Here is a 14545-nt window from a genome sequence, read left to right on the forward strand (position 1 = left end):
TTAAAATAAGCTGCATTCCGCCACCATTGTGCATTGTGGTAGTTGTAGGTTTTCTGCCTCTTGAGAAAAAGCAAATGCCACAGCCCTTTTACTCAGTCATGTAGCACTGATTTCTTAAGTATTTGTGTCTTTCTATTGCATAGACAGTCAAATTTTATAAAAAGACAATCTTTCCAGCAGTGAAATACATCTTTAAATTGTTCAGAAAAACAGTTGAGATACTTAGTGGTTAGCTAAAGCTGGTTAGAAGAGGAAGTGGGAGTTGCGCTCTCCATACACAAACAGATTAGATATGCATGCAGACACATAAGCCAGTGTACAGAGTACACGCACAGACACAAACACACAGTGGTAGCATCTGGAGGTGCCGGAGTGTGCATCCCAGCTGTCTATCTGGTCCCCCATTAGCGGTGTGTGTGATGGCGAGCCATCAATAGTGCCCATGGGGGATCATCCAGCACCTCTCCATCCTCATCAACACGTCAGCTTCACTGCCCAAATTAAACTGATTAGCTGCAATAATGACTGGGCATAAACTGAACACAGGAAGGAAAGAGGATAGGGAGGAGGGATATAAGAGTCACAGCAACCCGAAACTGTCCCGCATCATCATTTCTTATACCCTACACTGTGTGAGAGGTGAATCCGCCAACGTGCCACTCATTCCACGTTGCTTAAATTCAAAATGAAAGGTAATTTAGGAGGTAAGAGGTTAGCTCAGGTCGCTCATTTCAGATCACAGCTAGCGTGTCATTGTGATTATGGCTTTGTCACAACAGCGTTTTGCTGATGAGCAGAGCACACTTTTAATAGCTAGGGCAAACGTGTTAGGTCCAATCAAAGGCCTTAAATTGAGCTTAGATGCAGCGTGCACAGACACGCATCCAACTCCATCCCATATTCTCTCTCCGATGCTGACAGCCTGTCCTCTAATAGCACCTTTTTACACTTCCCACACAGCCATTACACCAAAATTATACCTTTGGCTTCCGGATCGATCATAGGGACAAAACCTTCTATTCCATGCAAATCCACCATTTCGTTTTTCGTATCCCTCCACTCTCTGATTCTCTGTCTGTGTTCAGGCTGTTGCTATTGTCATCCTCAGTCTCTACATAATCATGTGGCTTATGAGATGGCTTCTGAAGGATGCATTCAGTGCCTGTCAGTCTATCAAAAGGGATGTTGTGCCAGCCATCACAAAGATGCAGCATTCTGTTGGGAAGTCATGGGTTCATCCCAGTGTCCTCTGCTCTCAAGAGGATAAAAAATGCTTAGAATGAACAAGACATGGGCTAAACAAGACAAAGATGACAGAAAAACGGAGAGCCCATTTAGGATACAGGAGAATGGGTTGTTGTTGCATTTGCGTAGGGAGACAGGTGAGTCTGTGTGGCATTTCATTAGATCCACTGATTGTAAAATGAGATTGAAGTAGCTTAGCTCAACCCCACTCAACCTTTCTATCTGTCACATATTCAGCATGATGAAGGTCAAGTTCAAGCAGATTTTAGAGCAGTTTCCCACTGAACAATACAAGTTTCCTCAGCAGCTCAACAATTTTCAAGAATGACAAAAAACAATCAATCTAGTTCTTCTAATTGGGCTACCGTTAGCCAATGCATTTAATTTTCCATTTACACTAAAAACTACACTTTAACGAACAATGTATAATTTTCTGCCACTAGGGGTCTCTCAGTCAAAACAAATAACAAAAGATGGATCAATGCTGTGATTGCAAAACAAACAGACCCAGTGATTTAAATTATTAGAAACACTTGGCAGGGGGTGGAGCTGAGCTGCTGCTAATGTTTGCTTGGCTTGTTTCTTTGATAATTTAAGGTCCAGATGTCTGATGACTAAAATCCATCATTCAATTAAAACATAGCCTATAATTAACTCAAATTACCACCTCATGGTTGTATGCTTCCGTGATCCAGTCAGATTCCAATTTACATCCATGTCTGTCAGACTCATATGTAACCATGACAACTGACAATGCTTCAAATATGGATGTTGCTGAAAAGAAGCTACATATTCTAACAAGTTCATGCTTTAAACACATCTTCAGCCTGGCAGCACAGAAGATCTGTACCATGAGCACAGTTTCAAGATGGACACCCATGATTAGTGTCACCAATTCAGTATAGTACCAGATGTCGCCCCTTCTGTTCCGCAGTTATCGTGCTGAATAATGGCCAGACAATGTGTTTGTAGAACATAATGATGTCACAGTAAAGTTAACCTTTGACCTTTTGGGTATAAATGGTCATCACTTCATCATTTTATCCTGTTACACGTCTGTGTGAAATTTTGTCATAATTAGTGTAAGAATTTTTTTTAGTTATGGTCTTTCTTTGACCACCAAAATCTAATCAGTTCATCCCTGGTCCAAGTGGACATTTGTGCCATTTGAAGAAATTTCTCTCAGAGGGTTCTTGGGGTATCATGTTCATGAAAATTGGACAGACGTGGTAAAGTGACCTTGGCCTTTGACCACCAAAATCTAATCAGTACATTCTTGAGTCCAAGTGGTAATTCAGTAAAGGCATTCTTGAGACGTCACATTCATGAGAACGGGACGGAGGGACCACCCGAAAACATAATGCCTCCGGCCATGTCTATCGCCGTCATGTAGGCATAAAAATGACCAACATCTAAAGAGCATATTGTATAAGTTTGGTTTAAAACTGGATAAAAAGTCAATTTATGACCCTGGCGCATGCTCAAAGGGGATATGACGCCTCTGACAGGCGACAGTGACCAAATGACTGTATCCTTGATTAAAATGACAGATTTCTGTGGGTTTGAACATTAGAAATGACTGGGATAATGTAAGTGCACAACTTATACAAATATATGAGTCTAGTTGTTTTTCGACATTTCATCATGGACAAGATACATATTTTAAAACTTGATGGACTGCATGTTTGCGAGCAAAAGCAGCAGCTGATATACAGACAACAGGGACCTGATGAGACAAGAAGCAGATGGAGGGAACAAAGAGCACTCTAAGTGGAGGAGCGGGACAGAGGTGTCTGATTTAATATGAGAAAGTAATTACTTTATTAATGCAGGGGGGAGATTATTATAGCAGATCTAAAAATGTTGACTTACGGAGGAAGCATGAGGAATAGTAATTTCCCGATTAAGCATTTTTCATATCTTGAAATGCTTATAATTGATATTCAAGAACTGCATGCACAGATACATTTTTGCTTCTGTAATCATAAATGCACAACAGCTTTTACTTTCTGCTTGCATGTGTTGATGGAGACAGAGCTGTTAAACACTAGCAACAAGAAAGGAAAGATTATAACAATTTTGAGAAGAAAAAATTGTACAACATGTTTTGTATTCTGATAAAACTTTATATTCCCTCAGGCCAACAAGGTTAAATTATATTAAATGTTTGGAATTGTTATTTCCCAATTTTGATTTGAGGCAATAGATTACATTATGTAGCCCTTTTACACATAAAAAGTTGAGTAATTGGATTTTGGTAAACAGTGCTGGGGCATCTGTTCCTCTGGCAGCCTGTTTGAAAACAGCACTATGCTATTTGTACAATACATTTTTCCTTTTTTTCAGCCTCACACATCACAGTCAAAACTACATTAGCTACAAGAAATGTCCAGAAGCATGAATGAACAGAAATGGCAGTTATGTACGTTTGAGAATGGCAGTTTGGATTAGGCGTGTGTGTTAGTGCTGGGGGCAGGGGAGTGGTAGTGGGTGATAGGGAAAGTGCTATGTTTGGCATGCAGCTGAGGCCCCTCAGGGTTGTCGCTCCAACCCTCTGCCTCATTGTATCATTCTTACATAATGCTGCACTTATGTAAAAAAACATTGTCACTCTAAAATTTAGGAATGACCACGTTTTCACCTAAATTGGATTGTAAGCATTACATGATCTTTGAGAAAATGCTTCAACCCCTGGGCTTTACAGGCCCTTTCAAAATTAATTACTTTGAACAAGCATACTTACCAGCCACAAAACAAGGTGGATTTTGTGACTGTAACTCCTGGAAATTTGACATTTTGGAAGCACAAGGTTTCACCAGACAGCAGCAGTAAGCTGAGCATCAGCCTCCAGTATCCAGCTACTGACATCGCTGTGAGTGTGGCTGTGGCTGTGTGGGGTTTAAGCTCTGCTTAACTCTGCAGTCATCGCCTTTGAAGATGCTTTCAGCTCTAGGCTGGGGAACCTTGGAGCCAGGGGACAGCTCTGTGATTGAAGCCCCAGCGTTCAACCTACATCCCTGGGTAACTGCACAGCACGAATATCAGCTTGGCTTGTTGTGGCAGGGTGAGTGAAGCATATGCCTGCCTCTGTGTGACACCAGGGAGTAATGCTGGGCATAGCGGGCTTAAATTGGCTTATCGGCCTCAGGATATTGGTTTGGCATGTGCCAGTGAGTGAGTGAGCATTCCCTGTCTACTCTAGGGGTTTATCATACACAACAACACACAAACACATAGCATTCCATGTATACACCAGCTAGTAAGCTCTTTAATAGGTCTGGAGCGGTAGCAAGGTAGTAATTTAATATGTATTCTTGTATGAATTTTTTTTTGGGAGGCATATTTAGCATATTCAAATATGCTCAAAATATTTCCCCCGACTTACTGATAAAGAATAATGAACTAGAATTACCGCATCGCCATTGTATGCCTCCACAAACCAGTCAAGTTGCAGTAACATCCATGTCTGTCCAGACTCATATGTAGCTATGACATCTGACAATGCTTCAAATATGGATGTTGCTGCAAAAAGCTACAAATTCTAAAATATGAATGCCTCACACACATCTTCAACCAGCAGCACAGAAGATCTATACAATGTCCAAGGTGGACACCCATGATTAGCGTCACCAATTCAATATCCGTCCAAATGTCTGCCCTTCTGTTCCTGAGTTATGGTGTTGAGTAATGGCCAGAAAAAGTGTTTTTGCAGAACATTATGATGTCATGGTGAAGCTGACCTTTGACCTTTTAAATATAAAATGTCATCACTTCATCATTTTATCCAATTAGACATTTGCGTGTAATTTATATCATAATCAGCATATGATTCCCCGAGTTGTGGACAAAAACAAGTTTTCTGAGATCACAGTGACCTGTGACCACCAAAATCTAATCAGATCATTGTCGATTCTAAGTGGACATTTGTGCCAAATTTAAAGAAATTCTCTCAAGGTGTCTTGAGATACCACATTCATGGGGGGGGGGGTCGGGGGCAGACAGATCGACAACACAAAAACGTGATGCCATACACCCCCCAGACTTCATGGCTACAGCTTTGATCTGCAAGTTTCACATTTGTTTCAGTCATGTCTTTGGTTGCCTACAGAGAGGATGTGAGGTATAAACATTCGAGATGAAGAAGTCAGTATTTGAGGAGCTCTTCAGCGGAGGCACTGCTCTGTAGCAGAGAAGCGAAGCAAAGCAAATGAGGAACAATTACTGCTGCTGAATGTAAAAGAGGCTGGAGAAGGCAAGCCACAGGATTTTTTGATTTGAAGCCATCTCTATCCTAATGATTGTGGGATGGTCAATTTTATCCTCACCCCTTAAAAGGCCAAACCTCTTACATCGAGCACCCTTCCTAAAAACGCAGCACTGGCGAAACTCTTTTTTAATTCAATCCTTTTCTCTCTGTTTTGCTGTCCCTCCCCCTCTCACGCCACACTCTCACACACACCTTTTCATTTCTCTCTTCCTCTCAAAGGATGTTTATGCTCTCTGTCCTCTCTCTCCAGTAGCCTTTTGTTTGTGTGGCTGGCTGATTGTTTTCACCTGCCCACTGACATGATAACTACTCGGTGCTGACTCACTGATGATGGCCTGTTCTATTGACAGCAGCCACTGCTGTCGATGTTGATGGAGATGCTGTAGCGGTGGACACACTACGCTCATTCTATTAGGCAGGAGGACACGACACATAATAGGTTTGGAGGCTGCAGATGTGCGTTCTTCCAGTACATGACTCAACTAGACCCAAAGGCAGAGCAACTGAAAACATTCATCTCCCCAAATGAATTTCCGTTGCTTTGTGTCTTATGATCTTATCTCTCATAATACAATTAAAGAAAATATGCCAGTCAGGTAATTCGATTTGTGTCTGACACAGTCATCGTCCTTACAGTAGTAAATCTACCTTATAAGGCTTTGTTTCATGGTGCTACTGCTTAAATTTCATAAAATGAGAAGGAATCATTACAAGGTCATTTAAAAAAACAAAACAAATATCAGCTTGGAAAGCTCATCCAGTTGTGATCAACATGATCGTAGAAAATGTAAAGGACAAACGGGGATGTTGTAGCAGAGAACTCTGCTCATCCCAAGATGCAGCGTACCTGCCCGTTGTGCTTGTGTGAGCTTGGAGTAGACGACATCAGCTGACTCAATCAGTGTTCTGCTGGTTTGGATCATCTGGAGGACAAAAAAGACATGTAATTAATTTGCATCACATCTCAACACTATACCAGGAGCACACCTGAAAAGCTTTGAGCAGAGGCCTGGACAAACACAGCGGACTTTCATGGTATAGTATATACTGTAAATACAAAGCAAAGAGAAATAGCAAGAGGGAAACACTTCATATGCTTCATATTGAGTGGTGCCTATCTTCCTAGATTTGATCCTGTCAACAGCCAGGGTTTATTTTAAAGTATTTGGGCTGTTAGTTGCTATGTTTACAGGCACACTAACAATTCAGTCTTAACCCAATTAACGCAACGCAGCTGTCATGTAAATGTCTTCATCTGATTACTTTAATTTTAATTGGGGTAAGATCATAATCAGAGCAAGCAAATTCTTTCCAATTAATTGGGCGTGTAAACAACATAGTTAAGATTTCTTTGGCCTTGTGTGCAAGTACAAAGGAAGGCTAGATAAATTCACAATAAATTCACAAATTCAAGATAACGTGGCATGACTAACATCATTTTGTGGGTGAAGTATTCCTCTAATAGACTATAAAAATCTGTACTTAAATTTAACTAGGATATTTTGGCTTCGTTTTTGTACAGTGGGAGGTGGAGAGTGAAGTGGAGACATGTTATCCATCTATACAATCTACACAGTGATTATTTATTTGAACTGCGTCATTAGAGTTGATTAGTCCATAAAAAGTAAAGTCCATTGAGAGATACTGAGAACCAGAGTCAGGTTCCTTATACGTTCTAATATATGGTTGATTCTGACTCTGAATATCTGAATCACACATGTATCGGTACCACAAGGAATCCAATAGTGGCAGAGATGCAACTTTCTGTTTTCACCTCTACTTTCGCATCTGACAAACACCATCTGACAACTCTATGTAGTTTGAGCCCTAAACATCATCCCACAGGCTGAGGAGAAGCAGCTGGACCAGCCCTGCAGCACTGAGGAGGAAGCTAATGAAGTTTCACACTCCTTGTTAGCAGGGAGACAGGAAGTAGACTCTCATACTGTGTGCATGTGTATGCCTGTTCTTGTTTTGCTGTCATTATGAGAACTGGTTTAAGTTTTGTAAAGTGAGCTCATTTGGGCAGTGCTTTCATTAAAGTACCTTCATTAAAAAATATGCAGAATCTTTGATGTCTTATACATTAAGTATCCAATAAACCTACACTTACAAGAATTTGTATGCACAGGTGATAGTGAAAGTAAGAGTCAAGCAAGCAAGAGTCTTGAATGCAACATGTCTAGAAGCTGCACTGCATTCTGGTCTTGAAAGTAACACCCTTTCCTCTACTGTAGTGGATTTCTTCCTGTGTGACTGTTAGTGAGTGAGTGCTGGTGCACGAAACTGTGAGTCAACAAAGAAGCTCTGAATCTCACTAAACTGACATTAGTGTCTGATCAAGACAATTCTGCTGCACTGTACATACATCAACACACAGTTGCATTGTCCACATTTGGCCAATTATCCATAAAAATAAAACACTAACAAAATGAATGTTCATACACAATGACTGCTTTATGTTCAAGACACTTGGATTCATTTTTTCTGAATAGTTGAGGAACACGTGTAGACAATAGTGTCAATGAAGAAACATATCTGTGTGCATTATGTGTATAAATGTGCAGAAACATATGTGTGTACATGAGCCTGACTGGCTTCTGGAAACAGAGTCCAGTGTGCTGACGCTTTGTTCAGTTCAGGGTTACAAGACAAGCTGGCTGCAGCCCACATGGGGGTAACTGAGGACATGCACTGCACACTGATATCCTACAGTAAATGGCTGGTTGTTGGCAGCCGTGAAGTCACATGCATTTACACACATGCACACACATACACTGGGTCCTCTGTTCTTGAGCGAGGAGTGTGCCAACTGCCAGCTAATGAGCCCTAAGCCTCAGGACAAGACCATATGTTGATACATGCATATGGTTTTATTAACTCCTTAGACTATAACTGACAAAAACTGCTGACCACTGATATAGTTAAATATATAGGCAAATTTGTATGTGCTGGGCAATTAAGAGGTCAAGAAAAGTGAATGCATGTTCTGATCTTTAAAAGTCTAAAATATGGACTCTGGGTCTGCTCTTCTGCCTGTCCCCAAAAAGTTTTTTGTGGAATGGAGCGTGAGAGTTACTCCGACAGCACCAAACCTGCTGCCTGGTGGGAGGTCTCATAAAAGCCCAAGCAGATTCTATTTGGAGCCTCTCACTGCGTCGCTCTTGATGTCATCGCACTCCTGTAGGTGTCGGCAGCAGGAGCGCTGACGACCCGAGCAGCGTGGATACGACATCCTTGTTCCTAGCTTGTGACCCACTTGCCCAGCTCCCACCAAGCCTTGCAGGAGGGGAGGCAGAGGGGAGAGGAAGCAGCGGGTGATAACTAATTACAGACAGAGTCCTCCAAGCCCCTTTTGGGCTGTGCCAATGTCAAGTGGTGAAAAATGCAGTGTTCGTGTAAAAGAGGAGGCAGGATGTAGAAGGACACGTGAAATTATACAATAAGTGGCTGCAGCTTGACAATCTTACTGGTCAAATAGGTAGTTTCAGCCATGTTTAGAAGCCTTGTAAAACAGACCCAGCTGTGTGCGTGCTTGAATCAAATGATAAGCAAACAAGTATTCAGGAAGGAAGGAAGCTAATCTCCTCTTTGTGCTTTTCTGTTTTCTTTTTGTAAGAGCAGCACCTATAAAGATCTGTACGAAGCAGGAAGTGCATACTGTTATCAGACTTAAATGCCTGCTGAGATATTATGATATTACACACCATAATCAAAGTGTTATTGTCTCACATGAACACCGTATAAGATGCATATCAGCGTGTATGTAGGCAAGAGTACTGAATTTGTACGTCAATACTGACTTTTAAAATGATTTCTTTTGTTCAGGAGATTGCTCATATGTGTAATACCACATTTAGTCTTTAACAACAGCAGTATAAAAACTTTTGTTTCCTACATGCTGGTAAATACACTCCTTAGTGTGCATGCGGGTTAGTTACCATGTCATAGGCGTTGAGCACTTTGCGCAGCAACTCAGGCACCGGACCCTGAGCTTCCATGGTGGGGTAAGTCTCGCTCAAGTCCACTGTTACCCTCAGTGACCGCTCGCTGTTCATCAGCCAAGTTGACACAGTCAGGATACATTGCTTCATGTTGGCTGCCGGGGTCAGGCCACACAACTCTTTGAAGGACACCATGGCATTCTGGGAAAGAAAACACCAACAGTAAAGGAAAGCAATTCAGGTATGAACATATAAAAAAGGCACAAATAAAAATAGTCAACGCTGTATGGAGCATTTGTACATATTTTGTTTTTACTTTAAGGTTTAGTGTGGAGTATTTAGTAGGCTAATTAATAGATAAACATTAAGTTGCCCTGGGAAGCAGCATTAACTAGGATTAAGTGTTCAATAAATTCAATATATAAATACACATAAATATTCTCTATTCTCTGCACCTCTTAGCTATAACTACAGTACCAAAGTTACCAAAGCGACTGATGCCGGCCTTACACCAAACAACTTTTCAAGCAGTTTCACTGCGGCAGACAAGAGATTGCTTGGTGTAAGGTGGTCATAAAACTCCAAGCTGTCTCAACTCTTTTTTCTCATATTGACATTTTGAGAAAATTAAATGTTTAATATTGCCATAAGTTTTTAGACTTGGCTCATGCAAATAATGAATTTCAATGAACATGGTCAGCAACCAATAGGTGCATTCTCTCCAGCACCAAACAAAAAGCATCAAACTGGGTAGATAGTAAACATGGAGGGAACTCTGGGGAGGTGCAAGAGTGTGAAGAAGTCTGGGTTCTCTTGTATGGTGGGAAAGGAGGAGAAACTGGTGGACTGGTGGAGTGAACAAGAGTGTTTAATTTGGTGTGTATCTGATCCACCAAACCAGCATTTATTTCAGTAAGAAATCTTGATTTTTAAAATAGTTTGCTTCTCATTACCACGGTCTCCCCCCACTAAAATAAGCAAACCAAAGGGGGCTGGCAGTGAATTGAGGTGTCAAAGTCAAAAATGTAAAGTTTGTACACAAATACAGTTCACTGTTATAGATTATATTGATGTTGAATTGACAAGAACACCGTCAACGTGTGATGTAAGTCGTGACCCTGCAAGATCCTCAGTCTTTGCACGAGCTTAATGTCTGTGACATTAAACCACATTGTCTTAAGATGTGAGAGTTTGTCAGACTTTAGACTTTGAAAAGTCTTTTCAAGGTCTTTTCTTCTGTGATAGGCAATGGCATACGGCAAATATCTGCAGAGTTATTGTGCTTGGCAAATGAAATGCTTGTGGTCCTAATGGAATGGCAAATATTGCTACCACTTTTTGCATATGACCTTGAGTGAGAAGATTTAATAAGAGGGATTGTGATATTCCCCTCAGACCAGAAACGAGATAAGATAGTGGCGAGTGTTTGTCTTGGTGACGGCTTGGTGATCGCTTTCCCATAACGTCAGTCTGCTCATTCAACAGCCCAGAGTTTTCAGAGCCAAACCTCTGACCACAGCCTGAGGGTACGTTCAGCCCCTAACCCCTCTCTTTCTTAATTTTTCCTTCTCTTTTCTCGCCTTTTCCTGCACATATCTGTGTATTTATCTTTCTTCTCTCACTGCCAATATCCATCTTACAACTATCAAAAATTAAGTAATCACCAAAGCATTCTTCTTCTGATGTTCTTGTTTCTACATGGACCATTTTAGCTCTCTGCTGCTAGATAAATAAAGAATTCCATCTCAACATGTCCTGTTTATTTAATCTAGTACTGATAGCAAATCTTATTTTTCATCTGGTGCAGCTGCAACTCAGTTAGTAGAGCGGGTCTGTAATCAATCACAAAGTCAGTGACTCGAACCTTGAGCTCCTCCTTTCCACATGTTTGAGTGTCCTTGAGCAAGACACTGAACCCCAAATTGCTCCCAAAATGTGTCAAATGCATCTACAAAATTAATGAAATGTAGAGTCATCACAGAGAGTGAAAAAAGGATGGTGATTTCACTTGTTTTCAGTCAAACCTGTAAGAAGAATTTGTTTTTTTTACACCTTCATTTCACAAAAGCCTCATTTGGCAGGTTTTGATGGAGATTTGGAAACAGAGCAAAGAACAGAGTGTGTTTTTTAGTTTACCGTCCAGTCCGATTTCTACACAGCCACCATTAATGCTTTTTATCAAGTAGGGCAGCATGATATGAGGAAAAATGTGCAATATATGATAATGATGTTAAACATTGCAATAACAATATTGCTTGCGATAAATAAACACGTTAAATTGCACTCAGGTCTGCCTTTCTGCTGCTTTCAGAAAGAAACAACAAATTGCTTGTTGAGTTAAAATTGAAAAGAATTTATTTCCAACATTCTTTTCTTGATCAAATTGAACACTGAGCTGAACACAAAAGGCACCAATAAGAAAGAATGATAGTGACACTTTTAAAGTGCAATTTTCTACCGATTCTCTCTACCAAATTAAAAATCCCTGAGTGCAATATTGCAGTTTTTTGCAATGTGTTTATTGCATAAGTGGACATCACTATTACAGCCCAACTCAGAATTGTGTCAGTCCAAATGGATTTGGATGTTCAATATGAATATTGGCCTATTCGTTCCTTTTTTCCATATAGAGTTTGAGAGTTTGAACAGGGTTCAACAGGACACTCAGAGTGATGTTCATGTAATATAGCAAACAAGCAAAGTTAGCTTTCAGTGCGTACTAACTGTGCTAACGATGAATCGTAATTTTTTTTTTTTTTTTCATTTTAATTTTTTTTCTGACATTAGATATCCATCAAAAGCCAGAGACAATATAATTTTCCGGCCAGAAGATAGCGTTATCTTGGAATCTGACCGGGCAAAGCTTCTCTTTCCCTAGGCAGCTACCTCCATCTCACTCAGGGTCTGGGCCTGCAGCAGCCTATACTGGAGAGCAGCTTGAAAGCAAAGAGTGATCACTCAGCTAAATCTGGGGACCAGAAAGTCCCCAGAAGTACACTGCACACTGACTAACACAAAAAACAAACAACAGAACAAAAAATGACTGCTCAACTCAAATAATCTCAATCAACTGAGGGGTCTCCGCCTGATGATTCACATTTATAACTTTAAGGGGGGTAGATTTGTGTGTTTTTTTCCCCCGATTTGAGGATTTCTTTTAAGTGCACAACTCTTACAACAGAGCAGATTCAGTGTTTGTGAGCAGCCAGCCTGCTCTCCAGTCCACCAAAGCCAGAGTTTCTTCATGTCTGGATTCAAAGGTTTTGCAGCCCCAGCAACTGGGCAACTGCCTCTCAAGGCGTTTCATTCCTCTGCCAGCATGGGAATTTAAGTGGCCAAACCAGGCCCACAGTTTTTCGCACAGCACCCTGTCAGTTTTTTTTTTGTTAAAAGACAGCCAAAAAAGAGGAGAGCGTGACAGAGTGAGGTGAGAGAAAAGTGAGGGACAGTGAAGGAAGAGAGCGAAAAAGAGCAGTTGAGGCTGAGTCTGCAAAGAGACATGAAGGGGGAGGGCAATTGGAAACACAAGGCAGGTAACAGAGCGTGAGAGAGAAAAAAAGTGCCAGTGTTGGTACTTGGGAATCCGTCCACATACTCGGCACTCTGCAGTGTGGGAACCAGCTGTCTCCCTGGGCAAGCCCTCCAGGCCCGCAGAAAATTCCACCCCACCACCCGCCTTCCCCAAAGGATGTGCTGTCACTGCGGGGCCCGACCTTCCTCTAGACAGAGAGGGTGGCCAGGGGATGCAGTCGGCATCTGTATGCTAAGCCTCAACCACAGTTAACACCTCCCGGGGCCATTGAGCACAGCCACAAGAGGAAACACAATGGTGGAAGCGGGGCAGCTCTGGGGCTCTGGATTAAAACCCGGTGTGTGTGTGTGTGTGTGTGTGTGTGTGTGTGTGTGTGTGTGTGTGAACTATGAGCATGTGAGATTGCATGTGTTTATGTCTCAGTGTGGTCTGAGCTGAACTTATTAGCATTCATTATGCTTTGTGTAATTCCACTTATGTGTGTGTAGGGGACCACATGCGTCAATGTTTTTCCGATAATTGTTGTGCTATAAAAGCCATACCGTTTCCAAGCCATGGTGTTAAAAAACACCAACAAGATGCTTGTGTTTTTAATTACCCCTTCCCCCTTCTTTACTCCCCGTCCAACATTCCCCAAATGAACGTCCGGGTCTGGTTACAACACTGCTTTTGTTTCTGTTTGCTCCTCTCTCTCCGCTTCAATCTCTCTCATCTTCTCTCTGGCTCGCAGCATTGAGTGGTGGTGAATGTGCCGATGATGGCGCACACACACACACACACACACACACACACACACACACACACACACACACACACACACACTTTTCATCGAATAAAAAAGAAACTCAAGGCTGGCAGCTCTCCTCCACCTCCATCAACACTTAAGTTCATGAGCAGCAGCACTCCGGAAAGGACTTCATTCAAGTCTCCAGCAGAAAAAATAATTGATTTGCTGCCTAGATCCACATATAAAACATGGCAACCTATCATATCTGCCCACTGGTCCATGTTCACGGATCTCTTCATCATCTTTTTAACAGTCAAACACACTTGTCTTCCTGTCATTATTCAAATCAGACCACCTGGCAGCTTCACTGTTTGAGCATAAAAGGAGTCCTAAAGGAACTTAGTGAAGTGAAATAACACTTTTGACGGCGACATCTGACGTGTGTGCACTGCTGTCATGGCTAAAGTTGTATGCCATGATATCTGGTAATTCTGTGAGTACGAAAGGTATTTCTTACACACGTTAATCTTGGCTTTAAGTCAGGGGTGGCAAACTTCCAGAGCCGGCCTGTTTGTTGCCTTGTGGGTTGTTGGCCACAGGCCTTGCTTCTGCCCCCCAGCTCTCTCCAGATTAAAGGCACCAGGCTCCTCGCAGCTGGCCTCTACAAAGCTCTCACAACAGTCTATTTTTTTTACATTTAAAAGGCAAAAGCCTTATTCTTCATTTATCCTCTTTAAAGCATCCCTCTCAACTTCACCTCTTTCATTTATTTCATCAACTTTTATCTCTTCATTTCAAAAAGAAAAATTTACATTTCAATCCCGAGGATG

General features: G+C 41.5%; 1 protein-coding gene across 1 annotated transcript in view; it reads right to left on the reverse strand.

Annotated features, from left to right (window-relative positions):
- Positions 1-14545, reverse strand: part of plcl5 (phospholipase C like 5) — an 80991-nt gene that overhangs the window by 12048 nt on the left and 54398 nt on the right. Inside the window, exons 3-4 of the mRNA XM_049561378.1 lie at positions 9454-9657; positions 6360-6435 (exon numbers count right to left, since the gene is read on the reverse strand). Coding sequence (XP_049417335.1) covers positions 6360-6435; positions 9454-9657 — 280 coding nt within the window. The remainder of the gene's footprint in view (positions 1-6359; positions 6436-9453; positions 9658-14545) is intronic.

Source organism: Epinephelus fuscoguttatus, linkage group LG19 (assembly GCF_011397635.1).
Source record: "Epinephelus fuscoguttatus linkage group LG19, E.fuscoguttatus.final_Chr_v1".
Classification (NCBI taxonomy): Eukaryota; Metazoa; Chordata; class Actinopteri; order Perciformes; family Serranidae; genus Epinephelus; species Epinephelus fuscoguttatus.